At 43.7% G+C, this 18,862-nt stretch overlaps 1 protein-coding gene across 2 annotated transcripts in view; it reads right to left on the reverse strand.

The window, feature by feature from the left end:
- Positions 1-3,927: 3,927 nt before the first annotated feature.
- Positions 3,928-18,862, reverse strand: part of CARNMT1 (carnosine N-methyltransferase 1) — a 43,999-nt gene continuing 29,064 nt past the window's right edge. For both annotated transcript variants that reach the window (XM_025931655.2, XM_086685021.1), the window contains 3 exons: positions 17,285-17,398; positions 7,737-7,840; positions 3,928-6,588 (listed from right to left, as the gene is read on the reverse strand). In XM_025931655.2, the coding sequence (XP_025787440.1) occupies positions 6,487-6,588; positions 7,737-7,840; positions 17,285-17,398 (320 nt within the window). In that variant the 3' untranslated portion in view covers positions 3,928-6,486. The remainder of the gene's footprint in view (positions 6,589-7,736; positions 7,841-17,284; positions 17,399-18,862) is intronic.

Raw genomic sequence — 18,862 nt, forward strand, 5'->3', positions numbered from 1 at the left:
AAAAATTTTTTTTTAAATAATTAAGATGAAAATGGTTTAAACACCCAATGAAAAGATACCTCCCTCCCCCCAAATCAGATTGAAAAAAAGGGCAAGACCTTTTATATACTGTCAGTAAGAAACCCACTTTAGATACAAATCATAAAGTTTAAAAGTAGAAGGCATTTTTAAAAGTGCGTGCAAAACCCTGCAAACTTCAAACAAGGTGTACAGTCATATAACAGAATCATGCCAACGTCCATTTCACAGTGTTGGCCAATGTCTTAGGACGACATGAAATGTTATTGGGGGAGGGAAGCTGGGTGAAGGGTACCCAGGAACTCTACTTTTGTGTAACTTCTCACGTCTTCTGTCAGCAGCCGTGAAACCGGAATAGGCTTACCCATTTGTAAACAGGGTAAAACCAAATCCCGGACTCAGCAGTTTTGTGGACAGGTCTGGGATGCTGACAGGAGTGGCGTTCCAGATCAGGAAGGCAGAGGTCCTACAGGCAAGTTCAGGAACACGAGACTTCCTGGGAGACAGCAGCAAATGCTCTTGCCCAAGTGGTTAACGGGGAAACAAAGTAACAAGCTCCCTACCTCCTATTAAGGATGATGAACAGCTAGATGCGGGATTGACGTCGGTCTGGCAACCCAAATTTGCTCCCTCTTCTGGGCAGGATGAGATAGGGATGTTACCACAGCAGAGCAGCAAGCCCCATGGCCCCAGCAGGAAGGCAACAGGGCTAGGAATGCTACGGAAGGAAAGGAGACCTCGAAACTGAGATTAACGTTGTCAGTGATGAGGACTTTGCTATTCGATAGAGAGCTCTGGGTGACCTGAAAACAGAAGTCCATTTGGTTGAAATGGAGTGTGGGTGGCCCCTCGAAGGTGAGGAAAGCCTTGCCTGTTAGCGCCAAGTCTCAGCCAAACCTGGCAGAGAGTGAAGATGGGGCTCTGGGTGCCAGGGTGGCCAAAGCTGGAAGACTGCATGCAGCACAATGGCGTGTACGTGAGCAGGAAGTAAAGGGCCCCCGGGGATGGGCACTCACTGGGTGCAGGGAGCACTTGGGGGAGGAAGCAGCAGCGGTGCTCAAGCATTACCTGCAGCCAGAGGTTAATGGAGAAAATCCGGATTCCCCCCTTCCCCCTCCCCACCATTGCTCCCACTGTCCCCATGGACAAGCCTCCTCCATCTCCCGGCTGGGGGTGACTTGGTCTCTTGGCATCTGTGCTGTAGCCCCTGATACGTGGGTTAAACTTCTCGGTCTGTGATCCTATTGAGAAAAAAAGACACTTGAATTCAACTGATGGGCTGGACAAGGCTTGTAGTGGGGAAGGAAGCTGAAATTGTTAGGGACCCCTCTGAGCCAGAGAGAGCAGTCCCCAAGTGCTGAAATAGGTTAATATAAGAGGCCGAAATGAAACTTACGGTCAAGCCTCTGATCACTTCAATAGTAAAAGTGACAGACTAAATCAGATAAAGTGTAGGTTCCTCTACAAAGGCTCCTGAAGGCTTGTAGACCTGGGGGTTGGGGAGGGGGTGAAGTGAAAGAGGAGGAGGGCCTAAGAGTGGAAAAAGTCCGGAGAGGGAAGAAAGGTGTCCTCAAGTTAACCCCCTTCCCTCCTATAAGCAGGTGTCAGTAAAGGTACCTGAGGAATGCTTCGGCTGAAGCCCGTGACAAAGAGGCTCTGAATAGAGGCACTGGGCTACGTAGGACTGCGGCTGTGAATAAAAGCCTGTGTCCTTGGGGCGCCTGGGGGACTGGTTAAGCGTCCGACGTCAGCTCAGGTCATGATCTCGCTGTTCGTGAGTTCGAGCCCCGCGTCGGAGCCCGGAGCCTGCTTCGGATTCTGTGTCTCCCCTTCTCTCTGCCCCTCCCCTGCTCTCGCCCTGTCTCTGTCTCTCAATAAATAAACGTTTAAAAAAATAAAAAAAGCCCGTGTCCTTGACTGCAGGTCCCACTAGAGACTGCTGTGCGTTAGCTGTGCACCAAGTCTGGTAAGTGGAGGGCAGCTTTCTTCCATGAGCCTGCCAGGTAATTACCTATGTTCAGGCCTGAAAAAAAAAATCATAGTTTTTTTGTTTTTTTTTTACCTGGAGTCAGAGATCTCAAAAATAACCTCTCACTGAGGTGCTTTGGACCAATTCAATAAACATATGATGGATCTGATGTATTACATGCCTGCAGTAAGTGTCACGTTCAAGGACTACTGCATGGACTGTCCCCTCCTGGGTGGTCCCACAGAAATAATACTAAACTCCAAGACGGAAGCCACAGCTTCAAAGATCTAACGGCTGCCCAAATTCTCACAGGCCACAGCCAGGCACTACAACAGGATTAAGTACCTGACCATCACCAGACATGCCTTGGTACAAAAGAAGGAAGCTATTAATCTGCTACTAAGCTTTTGGGACTGAACGCATGGTGTATGGTGGCCCTAGGCCTCTTCGGTTTCACATTCTCATCTGCAGGTGGGTCGATTCGGACTTGCTGACTAACAAGGTGAAAAATACCCAACGGGAATTACAAGTCAAATAAATAGCATATTCAAGAGTGCAGCTGGCCTGGCCCTAGCAGCTTTTGGTGCCATGGTAAGATGGCAGCTGTTCCTTTGGGAGTCAACTTTATGCCCCACTCTGCCACCCAAAGCAAAGCCGCTGGTTCAGTGGGGCTCTCGACTCACCGACATTCCCTGAACTCCTGGACCCCGAGCACTGGCTAAGTGGACACCTAGTGGGGTCCATCGGGCTGCAGCTGTTCAGCCTCAGTGCCAGCTCTGTAAAACCAGAAGCAGATACGGTCACTGCTATCAGTGGAGAGAACTCAACCAGTCCTCAAGATTGGCCAGTCCCCCTCTTGATGAAGCTCGACACATTTTTACCAACTTTTAGAGTGCTGCCAATGACCTGTCCGCTATACCGGGTGAAAACCGACCGACTGGCCGATCAAAGACCCCTCTCTTTGGGCGTTACACTTAACACAACTGCTCAGCTCCCCTAATCGTTCAAGAAATGAATATTAAAATAGATACTTTTTCCTATCGTATTGACAAAAATGACAAGCTTAGCAAAATCCAGTATTGAGCAGAGAATGAAAACAAAGTTATTCCAAAACACTGTCAATGGCATGTAAATTGTTCATCTTTTTGAAAGACAACTTGACTGAAGAGGCACATACACACTGGCTCAATGACTCTACTTCTATGTATCTACTGAAGAGAAATAAACACACAAGAGGCATGTACTGACATGTTTCTAAAAGTGGGAATAACCATGAAGTTTTCCTTGTGTCCTCTCTCCCATTACCTACCGTTTAATTTCTTTACATTTCCCACCAGACTTGAACATTCAAGAATCTATCCACACATACCTGTCCTCTTGGTCTCCCCCCAGCCCCAGGATTCCACTGAAACTTTTTTCCGCCATAGCATTATTAAAACTGATGTCCTGTTACTAATCTTCACCTTTTTGTATCACTGCACAGCATCAACACAAATTGAAACTGCGTTATCTACCAGGTGCTTTCACATGTTCACACAGAAGACTGCACACAGTCGCGCATGACTTTACCAAAACCCTCTGAAGTCGGTGGTGTCAGTCTTCTCTTACAGATGAGGAAACACACTTCGAGCGCTGTGCCTGAGATCACAAACAGAAGTTCAGGAAAACATACCCAGAGTATTTAAGTGCCATGCCCAGTGTTATCCAACTAATGGCTGGTTTCCTTTATACTTATTTGTCTATTATTTAACAAAACCAAAGGTCAAGATGAATCAGTATAAAGCCTAACATACTCTAAGACCAAGTGCTCTTACTATTGACTTTCTAGAAGCATACAAGAATAGGCTCATCTAAAGATTCAAAAGCATGCATTCAATTAATTAAAATGCCTATATCTACAGTTACTACTAACCTAGATGGAAACAACCAAGCAAATACGGTTTCGTAGCAATTGGCAGACTTTAATATTCAAGAAAAATTAAGTCCATCATACACATTAAAAATATAGGAAATTTCATGCAGACATGAAGCTTCCAATTCAGCCTTTGTGGCAACTTTTAGAATGAGAATTACATATAAATACAGTACATCTTACAGTTCCCAAACTTCATAATTTTATACTGTGATTTATACAGCTCCTCTTCATACTTCACATTTCTCGTCTTGCTCACTTGATTAACAGACCCTAACCTGCACTACTTCAGAATATGGAAACGGGGGGGGGGGGGGGGGAGGGGGGAGAGGGTTGGAAAGCAAGCACAATGACCTATCTCCTCCTGCTTTATGGCAATGAATGGAAACATCTGTATAGGGCTAATGCAAGGAAAAAGAACACAAAACTTTAAGGCTTACACACTTTAGTAGCTAGGACTACATATAATATAAAATTAAATCCTCCAGTGACACTTCTATTACTGATTGACACAATTTTCAAGTTTAGAATATATTAACTACAAAAGCAGTAGGAAAAAAAAAGTGATGCAGATTTGTGCAGAACATTTGAAAAACAGTAGTCATGATATGAGAGATTAAAAACAAATGAAATAATTGATTTCAGAATTAACTAAAATGAAGCTCTGATTTAGAAATATAAGTAACATTATTAAAGAATAAAACCTGATAGCCAAAACTTTTAAGTAATAAAGCCAACCCATTGCTGTCAACACATTTTTGCCTCTATGAGAAAAACAAGATCATGTGTTTGGATACAAGTAAAAAAGTGAATACTAGTCAGTGAATAAAAAGCCTTTCTACATTACTCAAAAATAGCATGCATTCCTTTCCTTTCAATGCATTTTTTAAATACTTAGGATCCTTTTAGCTTTTTTCTTTCTTAAACAAATAAACAAAAATTTGGGGGTGGTTTCCCCTAAAAATTAATTTCAAATTCATTCAGGTGGTAGTTAATGAGAATTCTAATTAACTGGACATCTGCCAAGTATGGGGATGGGGCATCAAAGAGAAATAGTTGTGTTTTGTTCCTTTTTTTTTTTTTTTTTTAAACTCAACAGGCTACAGGCTTCTATAATTTAGCAAGTCAAACAGCTTTCCTGGAGTCCTTTCCAGGACCAAGAGCTCCCTTACTGCACACAGAAAAGCTCCCAACGGTAACATGCCAGACTGTGTCGACTCCCCCAACCCAACTGACAAAAAGAGGTCTAAAGATTCACAAGGAGGTTTTCGATTAAAACATGACATGAATCCTACAGCACATTATTGAGATTAAGTCTATCTAATTCAAATTGCCACAGAGGTCATTTAACGCCATCATAATCACCTGTGGAAATATTCAACGCGAGCACGTCCTTTTTCCAAGAAAAGGTTAATAGTCATTTCTGCTTTCCAAGCTACTGGAAACAAAACAATAAACATAAAAAAATACAAAGGAAAACTCTCTCCAATAAAGATTCTGCTAGAGGTAGAAATTTAAAGCAGCATATATTCTTTTAACTCCAGCTATCAGGGAACAAAACTGGCGTTATCTGAAATTACATTAACGGCTGCTGCTGACAATACTGAAGACAGACCACGGGCAGTAATTTATCCCTGAATTTCGTACTCAAAATTTCCCCACGGTAATACCATCATGACAGTTTTACTCGTATCCAATTTTTTAACGAAAAAAAGTGCGTGCTTTTGTAATCCAGGTAATTTAAAGAAAAGACATTATTGTAAACATCTCACTGACAGACTGTATTCACTTCTAGTTTAAAATCAGACATTTCCAATGGGCAGATTTTATTCTTATTTCCCCATTTTCCTAGCAGTACCTTTAATAAAGGCTTTTGTGCCTCACTTAAGAGTGCTGAGACCTTCTACATTTCAGAGCGATTCATGATGAGTATGCTTTCAAATAATGTTCAGGTCAGTGTGCCCAAAAGACCACTTTCTCAGTTACTTGAATGCATTTTACCAGCCTGTGGTCTTATTAAATTCAGCATTTCATAAAAATGAAACGTCTGATGCCCAAGTTCAGCTGAGCTGGCAAAAAAATAATCTGAATGATAAAAGGGCGCACATTTTCTGTAGGGATCGCTTCGGTCCAAAGCAAACAAAAGTCCCAATTCCAGATGCTGAATGTGAGAGAGGATCCTCAGACTCTTCTAAAAGTACCATGTGCAATGCACACAGAACAGAAAGATTTGGGGGGACTTCAATACTAGTAGTCGTGAACATGGCGGACTTGGCAATAGCTTCATGAAGACCACTGGAGATGGGTTTTTCTACTGAAAGACAATTCTGGGCTTCAAGGAAAAAGTATACTTGAAGACATTTCCTCCTTTTTTTACTTTTGTAGTACAAATATGCACAGCATAGTATATTTCTGAAAAAGCAATAGACGTATTAAGAAAATAGACGCTATTTCTAAATTTTGTTAGGAATAAGAAGGCACCACTGATTTGAGGTTGTGTCCTGTCGATGGGATAGTTGATTTTGAGTCGTTTATTTCAGCATTTGCTCTTATTAAGCTTTTTTCCTGCTGATACCACTTGAGAACGTTACTGTGGTTTACGGACCACAAACAAGACACATTCATAGTAGTATTTCATCATGGAGAGGTCATTCACAGTATATGTTGACAAGACAGATTCCTTTTCAACCTGGAATGCAAACAACAACCAGAATGGTGATGAGCATGACGATGACACAGATCCTGAGTGCTTGTGAGTGACGGGAGCTCATATTAACTCATTTAGTACATACAGATACCCCACTACTGGCATTATTAGTAATCCTAACTTTACAAAGAACAGACTGCTCAAGGTCATACCACCAGTAAGTGGGAGAACTGGGATTCCAACTCAATTAGACCAACTCAGGCGGTCTAACTCCAGAGCTTGAGCTCTACATCACTGATACGTTACTCTTCTTTCTTTCTCTTTTTTTTTTGAGAGAGAGAGAGAGACAGACAGACAGACAGAACAAGTGGGGGAGAGGCAGGAGAGGAAAAGAGAGAATCTTAAGCAGGCTCCATGCCCAGTGTGGAGCCCCACGATCCCATGACCATGAGATCAAGAGTCAGACGCTTAACCGACTGATCCACCCGGACACCCCAACTTCTCCTTATTTTGAAGAACGAATCTGTTGTTTTTAAAATGAATAAAATACTTTTAAATAAACACACAATTAAAACATAAGTTGGGGCGCCTGGGTGGCGCAGTCAGTTAAGCGTCCGACTTCAGCCAGGTCACGATCTCGCGGTCCGTGGGTTTGAGCCCCGCGTCGGGCTCTGGGCTGATGGCTCGGAGCCTGGAGCCTGTTTCCGATCCTGTGTCTCCCTCTCTCTCTGCCCCTCCCCCGTTCATGCTCTGTCTCTCTCTGTCCCCAAAAAAATAAATAAACGTTGAAAAAAAAAAAACAAAAAAAAAACATAAGTCAAAGTATCATACAATCTTACAATCCCACATAAGAAACGAAGACTACAAAAGTACATATCGTGAACGATACCCCCTGTCCTCCCACCTCTGCTGGTCCAGACCCTAGCGTACTTGGTATCTGTGAGTCTACAGGAGCTGACGCCAGGACCATGGTCAGCTACCATGTACTACGGAAAGGTGACTGATCACATTGAGGATTATCGTTTTCTCCTTACACATACATTATGCCAAATCTTTATCATTCTAAAAGCTGCGTGCGTATTATTTTCACTTCAGGGATGAAAACACAGGTGAAGAGGTGAAAGCCTGTAACTGTCCTAAGATTAAAGCTTTGGAAGTGAAACCGTGGCCGTACTTCATTCCAGCCTTACCTCCACCTGGAATCCATACTGCAGAACAACGTTTTTTATATCTTCATAGCTCAATTCTATGGAAAGTTCGTTTGCCAAATTTTCAAAGTGGTACAGCAGAGGACCTATGGTTTAAAGATATTATGAATGAATTACTTAAATATAAACATGCACCAGTTGCTGTGTTAGATACAACTCCAAGCTGAATTAGAAGTTGGGCACTAGACGGAACATAAAAAATAGATGTAAAGAACGTTTACGTCTGCCAAGGGCACGTGTCCAGACCCCTGAGACTTTGGCCCAGTAGCTGACATTCAAGTGCTGGGGCTGCACTCCCGGGGAGTGAGTCCCTCTGGTATACCAGGGCTGCCCTGTGATTCTCCACATCACGGCGCTTACACCTGTTACGGAAGGAGCAACTGCATCAGGGAATGCCAGGTCCCTAACTTCCAAAGGTACACTGTAGTTATAATGCCTTAAGTAAATGCCCAACAGCAGCCACAAACTGGACGTCCCATGAAAACACAAGGGTCCTCCAGCTAGCCTGGGTGAGAGACAGTGTGGGTACGATGGGAGGTTCTAGGCAAGGCTTTCTGGAAGGAGGAGGTGACATTGGGGCTGGCTTTTTTAAGTGCTCAGCTCATATCCCAGCTCCAACACTTACTACTTGTGTGCCTGTGGGCAAGCCACTGGCTCGCTCCATCTGACGGGTAACATCCAGTACACCCAGTGTAGAGAAGGCACTGAGTAAATGACAGCAATCCCAACTTTTTAAAATGACGTTCTCCTTTTACTATCCTCTAATTCCACATGTCCAAGGAACTATCATCTGATTCAAACCAGATTCTTCAATCTTTCAATCTCACATTTTGCCCAATGAATCAGCCTTGTCCAGGCAACGCTACCATTCACAGTTATGCTTCAGGACTAAACTACACAATCTTGGTTTTTTGTTTTTTTTTTTTTTTTTTTTACCAGTTCATTGGGTTAACTATAGATCCCAGATCCAACTCACCACCCCTCAGCCTCACACAATGTGCTAATCACAGGAAATAAGAATAACAGGACAGTTTCTCCTCCCAAACGGCTCATCACTCTGTGGAACATACTTACTGAGACTTAAAATGTTTTTCTTCCACTCCTCTTTTTAACCTTACATAAAACACTAAAAAAATGACGACGAACATGTATGTTATTACTCTCTTTCAGAAGACAACAATGGTTCCCTATCAAACTATTCTGTCAAGCTTAACTTCCTGTTAGTTTCATTAGTACTAATAAAAATGACAGGAGCTACCATTTACTGAGTACCTGCTGTGTGTCCTAGACCATCTGAACCCTTGGAAGCCTTTTTATAAACACACAGAGCACTGTAGTCTGTCCTGCTCTAAAGTGTATGAGGTTTCTGCGCCATTATTTTAAGAGCCTCCAACAATATTGTTTTATTGTATGTAAATGAACCCACTCCAATGATTCTTACACCCTCAGGTCCTATGGTACCTCTACTCATGCTGTGTCCCACTTAGCTCCAACTTTCCAACTCAAGCTTTAACCATGCTCCAACACCTTGCTGGAATCAAGTTTTAGTATAATCCCTCCAAGTTCCCAGCCCTACTGCTCACTCTCTCAATATACCACACCATAAAACTCATTTTATGTAGTGTTGCATTGCTCACTGATTATTTTTCATGTAATCAGCGCCTTTTTTAACCAAATTGCAAGCTACATGAGTAAAGGAACATGTTTTCAGTTTCACAATGATGCCCAGCATAGCAGTGAATGTACAGGTAAGCATCTGTAATTTTACCACCCAAAGATAACTACTATAGTTGTGTTTAATTTTTTAAAAGTTTATTTACTTATTTTGAGAGAAAGGAGGGGAGGGTTAGAGAGAAGGGGGAGAGAGAATCCCATGCAGGCTCTGCAAAGTCAGAGTAGAGCCCAAGGTGGGGATCAATCCCACAGACCATGAGATATGACCTGAGCCAAAATCAAAAGTTGGACACTGACCCGACCGAGCCACCTAGGCGCCCCTATAGTTTGTATTTTTTACAGTCTATTACAGATAGTAATTCGACAAATATCTCTGGGCAGATTTCAGACGTCTACAAATATAATTAATCTAGCATTTCTACATACCGTTCTCTATTAAAAAGAACCAGGAATCTTTGGGGGTAAAATGGCTTATCTCAGGGCCTGGCAGAGAAAGTACAAGATGTGCTTAGAATGCCTGGCTTTTCCACAAAGGAGGAACATATCAAAAGGGATATGTCCAAAGGACACAGGAGAAGGGGGTACCCACCTGCCAAATCTGGGACAAGTTAATTTAAACCATTTGTATTTTTAAGGTTCTAAAAGTTCCAGTTAAAAGACAGAGACAGTCAGATTGGGTAACAAAATGTAATTGTGCTGTTTATAAGACATTTCTGAAACAAAGAAAGGACTTAAGATCTAGAAAAAGATATCCTATACATTAACTAGAAGAAAGCTTGTGGTAGCTTTGTTGACATGCCCACTTACAGAAACATGGTTTGCAATTGTCCAGAACAAAAGAGCTGGCACTCAAACCTCAACAGAAAGTTTTATAGGCAGGAAAGGAGGGAGGCACTGTGGGCGAGGGTGGGTGCTAGTCACAGGCTGCTTTCCAAAGCAGACTTTTAATCAGTCTCCTTCTTTTCTGTCCTGTGTCTCACGCTTACTCTCTACTAGGTCACATCTTCTTAAATTTTCTTCTTTTCCAGTCACTTTTTCCAGTAAATTAAATTTCTGGTCTCTGCCTGAGCATGGACTGGAATGGGCATAAGGGAGGCATCTTGGTTACTTGGTTACATAGGGATGAACTGGTCCCTATGCGCTGACCTTCAATTCCTGTTTTTCCCCATATGGCCACTCATGTTCCAGGATCATACCAGATCTTCCACACAGATAGTCATTTTCCAGGGTTATTCCAGGTCAACCAGCTCTGTTCACATTGGTGTTTTGTTTTTTGTTTATTTGTTGGTTGGTTTTTGCAAAACTTATCCACCTACCGTATCTTCTGAAAAACTGTTACATTCTGTTGTCCCTTAATGACATTGCTGCCATTCTCTGTCATTGTTTTAGGCTTTTTTCTATTTTTACAATCACTGTAACAAAGTCTCAGTGAGTAAAGGAGGCAATGGGTCAAATACCCACCTTTTATAGGAAGTTTCCCACGTTTAAAAAATATCAAGCTTTATAATGCTATAAAATACAGGACTCATCTCCCATTACACTTTATAAAGTTCTCCTTGGGTGCTTGTAAGATAATAGAAAATATACATATTGGTCTCTGGCAGAGAACCTCCAATCTACAGCCTACAGACCAACAGCAGAAGCACAGGGGACAGTTTGTGACTAGCATTTGAGTGTGTGGAGGGGTGCGGGCGGAGGTCTTGGAGGCTAAGCCCTTAACCCATGGTATCTTACACTATCTCCAGGAAGACAACATAGGAAGTACTTAAACTGGAGGACACCCAGCTGGTGTCCAAGAGAATCCCTTATTGTGGAGGAAAACACCTCATTTGGTGTCCAGATGTGTCAGAAGTGTTTAGGAAGAAATGGGTTTATCCCAGTAGGAAGGAAAAGACTGTGGGTCTTTCTTTTGAGAACTTTCACCTGTTTATTCTTCCAGATGAAGTTTAGATCCACTTCACTAATCGCCTGCCCTCCAGTGCTGGACCTAACTGTCAGTGCAGACATATGCACACCCGTGCACACGGTTTAAAATACATTACCCATCATGCGTTTAGGGAGCACTGGTCAGCATAAAAAACTGAACAAAAGGTTTCCCCAAGGACACATGTAAACAGTTCCCTTAAAAAGCTCACTAGCTTTCCCTCACCTGAGGAAGATCAGAGAACTTCAAATCCCCCTTAAAGCAGTTTACAAATTAACCATATTCCCAACTCTGATTTCATAGAATGTAGACAATATCTTTGTTATAATTTAACTTCCAATATAGCTTTTTAGTTATGCACCCGGCACTCCTTCCCTATGAATGTTCTGGTCTAGGGCAGCATGGTGAGTGTGAAATCACCCCCCAGGGGCCGATACGCTCTCGGCTTATACGTAAAATTAATTTTCCAGGCCCACACGACTGAAGCCAAAACCATGGGAATGTTACAAATTTACCCATATAAATGCCACTTTGTCATGTCTCCTGGCAGCCGATTTTCTACCATTACTTTGTTTCCACTTTCAAATACTGAAACAATACACTCATGCACAGAACAGTCACTAAACAGCCACTAACTGTCGGGCTCTGAGGGAGGTTAAAGAGCAAGCACAGCTTCTGGCCCTCACTGAGCTCATAGACCAACGGGGAAAACAAAAACACAGGTGGCAACACGACGTTGTGTTAAATGCTCACAGATTCTGTGAGAACATAAAAGAGGAAGACGACAAAAATTTACTCCATCTTGAAGGATCACCTGAGCTGAGTGTTGAGCGCACACAGCAAAGAGCCAACGTGAGAACAGAGGGAAAACAGAAAAGGCTTTCTAGTCAGAGGGCTGGCACTTGAGGTCAAGGCTGGGGAGGTAAAAAAAAAAAAAAAAAAAAAAAAAAAAGCTAAGACACAAGACACAGCAAAGATCACAAAGGGCACTATGCACAATCCTGAAGAGTTCAGGTCATCCAGAAAGCTGGAATTCTATGTGGGGAGTGGGACAGCAAGAGATCGGCTTGCGGGGAAGATCACTCCAGGGGTCACACAGAGAACTAGAAGAGGCACGAGGTTGGAGACAACCTGGACATGGGGGACACTCCGGGAACTGCTGCATAACCCAGGCAAGCGATGATGAGGGCCTGAGCCCTCAACTAGCAGGAGACTGGAGCAGCGCTTCTCAACTAGGGTGATTTTGCATTTCTGTCGTCACAACTGAGGAGGTGTCACTGCGGCTGAGTAAGCAGAAGCCAGGAATGCTGCTCACCACTCTGCACTGTACAGGACAGCCCTCCCTCTCCGCCCCCCTGCACTGTACAGAACAGCCCTCCCTCTCCGCCCCCCTGCACTGTACAGGACAGCCCTCCCTCTCCGCCCCCCCTGCACTGTACAGGACAGCCCTCCCTCTCCGCCCCCCTGCACTGTACAGGACAGCCCTCCCTCTCCGCCCCCCTGCTGAGTACAGCACAACCCCCCCACCCCCCCTGCACTGTATAGGACAGCCCTCCCTCTCCACCCCCCTGCGAGTACAGCACGACCCCCCCGCCCCCCTGCACTGTATAGGACAGCCCTCCCTCTCCGCCCCCCTGCACTGTACAGGACAGCCCTCCCTCTCCGCCCCCCTGCACTGTATAGGACAGCCCTCCTTCTCCACCCCCCCGCACTGTACAGGACAGCCCTCCCTCTCCGCCCCCCTGTGGAGTACAGCACAACCCCCCCCACACCCCCCTGCACTGTACAGGACAGCCCTCCCTCTCCGCCCATCCAAATGAAGAATGATCTTGACCCAAATATCAAGGGCGCTGCCACTGAGAAACCCTGAGATAGAAAGAGGTTCAAGACCTATTAGGAAGCTTTAGGAGACACAACTTGTGGACTAGGTGCCGATGGTGAGGAAGAAGAGGGCTAAGGAGGACACATGGTTTTCCGGTTGGGGGAAATCTGTGCAGATGACGGATTGAAAAAGACAGGGGGTTCTCTTCGATTCCGAAGTACCCAAGTTGGTACCGAGTGGCGTGGCACATAACAGAGGTATGTGGACCAGAGAGATGAAAGAATAGGAGAAGCAGCAGTAAGAGTGACGCTTAGGAAAAGACGAGCACGTGGCCTAAGAAGCAAACAACACTGTTCTGCACAGACACCTGGAGCACACCAGTATCACTGGTATATTCACCGAGCCAATTACTATTATTTTTATTTTTCAATTGGTTTCTTAGACAGAGTGCACAAGCAGGGGAGTGAAGGGCAGAGGGAGAGAGAGAGAATCTTAAGCAGGCTCGATGCTGGGCGCAGAGCCTGACGTGGGGCTCAATGGATTCCACAACCCTGTGATCGAGACCGGAGCCGGAATCAAGAGTCACTCAACTGACTGAGCCACTCAGGCACCCTGACATAATTAGTATTTTTACAATTCTTCAGCTTATACAGTTAATGTTTTTTTTTTTTTTTTTTTTTTTTAACGTTTATTTATTTTTGGGACAGAGAGAGACAGAGCATGAACGCGGGAGGGGCAGAGAGAGAGGGAGACACAGAATCGGAAACAGGCTCCAGGCTCTGAGCCATCAGCCCAGAGCCTGACGCGGGGCTCGAACTCACGGACCGCGAGATCGTGACCTGGCTGAAGTCGGACGCCTAACCGACTGCGCCACCCTGGCGCCCCACATTTAATGTTTTTTTTAACATTTCTTTTTGAGAGAGCGAGACAGAGCACAAGTGGGGTTGGGGCAGAGCGCGGGTGGGACACAGAATCTGAAGCAGGCTCCAGCCTTGAGCTGTCAAGCCCTTGACACGGGCCTTGAACTCACGGACTGTGAGATCATGACCTGAGGCGAAGTTGGCCGCCAACCGACTGAGCCACCCAGGCACCCCTCAGCTTATACGTTAAAAGAATTTTACTTGGAAAATACTAACCTTCCGAACAAGTATTTTTAAGGACTATGCTTCTCCACTACTCTAATTCTCAGAATCGTTTTGAAACTCTGGTAAGAAGAGTAGAAGATCTCCTCATTGACCTCCCACTAACCAATGTGCCCTATTCCCTCTGGTGCCTGGGACAGATCACAATAGAGCCCAGCACATCCATTCTTATCAAACAGTATGCTTAGGCAGGGCCAATTTTATTTATTCCAGGCAGTTGTAAACAATTACTGTTATTATATAACTTAATACAATATTAATAAACCACTTAAAAGTTCAAACAGAAAAGTGGTTTCTGTGAAACTTAACCCAATGCTTTGGAAATACGCAAATCCTTACCATGTCTCAGTAATTGGGGTCAAAAGTATTAATTACATAACATGACTGCTACTGCTAAGTCACAAACTGACCCAGGGTGAGCCGGAGGGCTAGCTGGTTAGGCATTCGAGGTATTGGATCTGGGCTGTGAGCCTGTCTCTGCCATATATAAGCTCCAGGACCCCAAGGACCCCAAGGATCCCACGGCTAGTTACTTAAAAGCAAGACTCAGTTTCTTCAACTGTAAGACAGTAGACATACCATTTCAACATAGGGCTGTTTTCAGATTAAATAATGCATTTACAAGTGGCTCACACAGGGGCGCCTGGGTGGCTCAGTCGGTTAAGCCGCCGACTTCGGCTCAGGTCATGATCTCGTGGTCTGTGAGTTCAAGCCCTGCGTCGGGCACTGTGCTGACAGCTCAGAGCCTGGAGCGTGTTTCAGATTCTGTGTCTCCCTCTCTCTGACCCTCCCCCGTTCATGCCCTGTCTCTCTGTCTCAAAAATAAATAAATGTTAAAAAAAAAAAAAACAAAAAAAAACAAGTGGCTCACACACCATCTAACCCCCAGTGAGCAAATATCCAGTAGGTAATACATCTGACCCTTGAAAATCACAGGTGTGAGCTGCACCGATCCACTTACACACGTTTTGTGTTGATAAATACATGCCAGTGAAACTTAATGTACTCAGTGTATTTTTTCTTCCTTATATATTTTTTTAACTTTTTAAATATTTTTTTATTTATTTTTGAGAGAGAGAGAGAGAGAGAGAGAGAGAGAGAGCGAGCGAGCATGAAAAGGGGAGAGGCAGAGAAAGAGGGAGACACAGCATCTGAAGCAGGTTCCAGGCTCTGAGCTGTCAGCACAGAGCCCGATGTGGGACTAGAACTCACTAACTGCTAGATGATGACCTGAGCCGAAGTCAGACGCTTAACCACCTGAGCCACCCACAGACCCCACCTTCCTTATAATTTTCTTAATAACATTTTCTTTCCTCTAGCTTCCTTTGCTGTAAGAATACAATATATATAATACATGTAATATACAAAATATGTGTTAACTATGTTATCAGTAGGCTTCTGGTCAACAGCAGGCATTAGTAGTTAAGTTTTTGGGGAGTCAAAAGTTATATGCAGATTTTTTATTGTGCAAGGGATCAGCATCCCTCTAATGCCCACATTGTTCAAGGGTCAACTGTATTACAGTTCAATCATTTCTTGGGAAATTTTTAAAGAAATCTGCTTTAAAGAAGTGACTACTTTTAAAGAGGATCTAAGGTTTGAGATAATTGTTTCATATGATGGTTACATTTTACAACTACTCTCATTTGCCCCCATGAAATTCTAAAGAGAAATTTGAAAAGACCTAATACTGCCTCTAGTCTTAGTCCTAATGGGAAAATCTGTGGTCAAGTCCAATCACTAAAAAGAGAGCACAGAGGTGCCTGGGTGGCTCAATCAGTTAAGTGTCCGACTTCAGCTCAGGTCATGATCTCCTGGTCCATGAGTTCAAGACCCACATCAGACTCTGTGCAGACAGCTTGGAGCTTGGAGCCTGCTTCAGATTTGAGGTCTCCCTTTCTCTCTGTCCCTCCCCCACTCACACTCTGTCTCTGTCTCTCAAAAAATGAGTAAATGCTAAAAAAAAAAATTTTTTTTTTTTTTTAAAAAGAGAGCACACGACAGAACAACAAAACTAGACCAATCCTGAAGGCCATGGATTCAAACAAGGTGTATCTGTCCTCTTATGTTACGTAATAACCCTCATCTTGAAAATCTTTATATTCTAGTCATTACGTCTATTTTTTTTTTTTTAAGTTTATTTACTTATTTTGAGAGAGAGAGAGAGCAGGAACAGGGGAGGGACAGAGACAGAGGGAGTGAGAGAGAATCCCAAGCAGGCTCCCCACTGTCAGCACACAGCTTAGTCCCACAAACTGTAAGATCATGAACTGAGCTGAAATGAGGAGTCGGACGCCGAACTGACTGAGCCCACAGGCACCCCTAGCCATTATGTCTTTCTTAACATGGATTATACATCTAACTAAAAAAGACAAGTATATTTACCTTGGTATTATTATTCTCCCTTTATTTTAAAGGAGGAGGATAAAACTGGTAACTTCCTCTAGATGCTGGATGGGAATATTCATCACCTAGTAGTAGGATGCAGTAAAAAGGTTTTTGCATAAATGAAATGATATTCTCTCTTAAACTCAAGGCAGTCCTGAAAATCACCATATCTACTCTTTTCCCACTATGTATTTGTACCTCGGAGAAAGTTGGGGAGGGCGGTTTAAGGGCTTTTTTTCAAATGTTTCATTTGAAAGAAAAAAAGAGCACTTCCTTCTTAACAGATTGCTGTCACTGGAGGGGAGAGTGGGGATGATGAGAGAAGGATTATCAGGGTAATAACTGTACTCTTTGAAATGAGGACTGCTGTGAGAATGACCTAGGAGAATACACAACTTCTGGGGTTTCCACTGCTTTCAGAGGAACTGCATGACTGACTAGGATAGTATCTAAAGGATACTGTACAACTTAACTAACTATAACCTTTGTGAACATTGGTTACTGTGAAATTACCAAACAGAGAATTGCTCTAAGTACTCAGATAACTGTATGAGATTCTAATAAATACTGAGGAACTTACCTAGATTTATCCAAATTCCACCTGGCTTGAGTATTTTCCATATTGTGTCAATATAATCGATTACATTGTGAGCTGTGTCTATGAAGAAACAGGTAGCAATGCAGTCCCAGGTATCTAGTGAAGGAAAACCAAGTTACTACATTTAATTATGTTATTCTGCCTTTTCTTTTAATTAATTCCATAAATGTACCAGCTATGTCTTAAGAGACTATGAATATTTAATTTAACTGGAGGAATACAGAAGCTAAACTCTTCCAATCAACTGTGTAATTACGGTAACCAATCATTTATGAGATACTTTGCAATTCATAAAAGTTTTTATTAAGAATTTGACAGTCGGGATGCCTGGGTGGCTCAGTCAGTTAAGCGCCTGACTTCAGCTCAGGTCATGATCTCGCAGTTCTCAGATTTGAGCCCCGCATCGGGCTCTGTGCTGGCAGCTTGGAGCCTGGAGCCTGGAGCCTGCTTCGGATTCTGTGCCCCTCTCCCTCTCTCTCTCTCTGCCCCTACCCTGCTCATGCTCGCTCTCTCTCTCTCTCTCAAAAATAAATAAACATTAAAAAAAGTTTTTTTAAAAAAAGAAAGAATTTGATGATCAGCTTGGAAACCATTTTCAATAGCCTATATTACTAGTATCTTTACCAAAAGGTACTCGTAAGAGTTTTGTTTATAATCTACTCAATGTCTACCCTTCATTTCAAATCAATTAAGATAAATAGTTATTTGAACTTTAAACTGTGATTTAAGCCAATGTTAACCATCAATTCTGACAAATTTCAGAAAGACTGTAGGTACTTGTTGCCAAGTAAGAAATGAATGGCATCAAAATACTCAAACTACCCACCAGTGCTCCGGATACTGGCCGGTGTAAAATGGGGGGCCAGGTGGCCAAGTGAACCCCCTGGACAGCAGTGTCCTTGGAGGCTGTGGCCCAGGACAGGGACAGAGGCTGAACTAAGGCAGGCCTCCGTACAAATGCTGGCACGACAAAGGCACGCATCCAACTGAGGAGGCCTGTGTCACCATCTGCTCTCCCAAATCCTGCTGCAGAACAATGTCCCCTGGACTCGCCTAACTGATGTTTCCCATTATTTCAGCTCTATTCTGAGCCCTCGCTCTCTATCCCCAGCACCCAACATCTTCCATCTCATTCTTTCCACCTTCAAAGTACAGGTTTTCCCAATGTCAGAGTTCAGGGAAAAAGAAACAAAAACCTACCTCGATCCCTCTAATGGCTTCCCACCTCTCTGAGTACAATCAAACCCTCCCCAACCTGGCCTCCCACCGCAGTGCCCACTGCCCACTACACCCCAGCCCGAGGGGCCGCTCGCTCTTCCTTGAGCAGAACAAGCGCCCTCCCCACCGCGAATCCTCCTTCTCTCGCCATTCTTTCTCTCTGCAACATTCCCCCCCAAGTATCTAATGGCTTGCCTCTTCACTTTTTCGAGGTTCTCTGCTCAACATTTTTTTAAAGTTTGGCTTGGAAAGGACTTCCCTGAGAACTCGATGAACAGCAGCCCCTCCCCTGCCACTCTATATCCTTGTCACCCTGCCTTAGTATTCTTCCTCACAATGTTC

This window comes from Puma concolor, chromosome D4 (genome assembly GCF_028749965.1).
Source record: "Puma concolor isolate L17-30 chromosome D4, mPumCon1.1.hap2, whole genome shotgun sequence".
Lineage (NCBI taxonomy): Eukaryota > Metazoa > Chordata > Mammalia > Carnivora > Felidae > Puma > Puma concolor.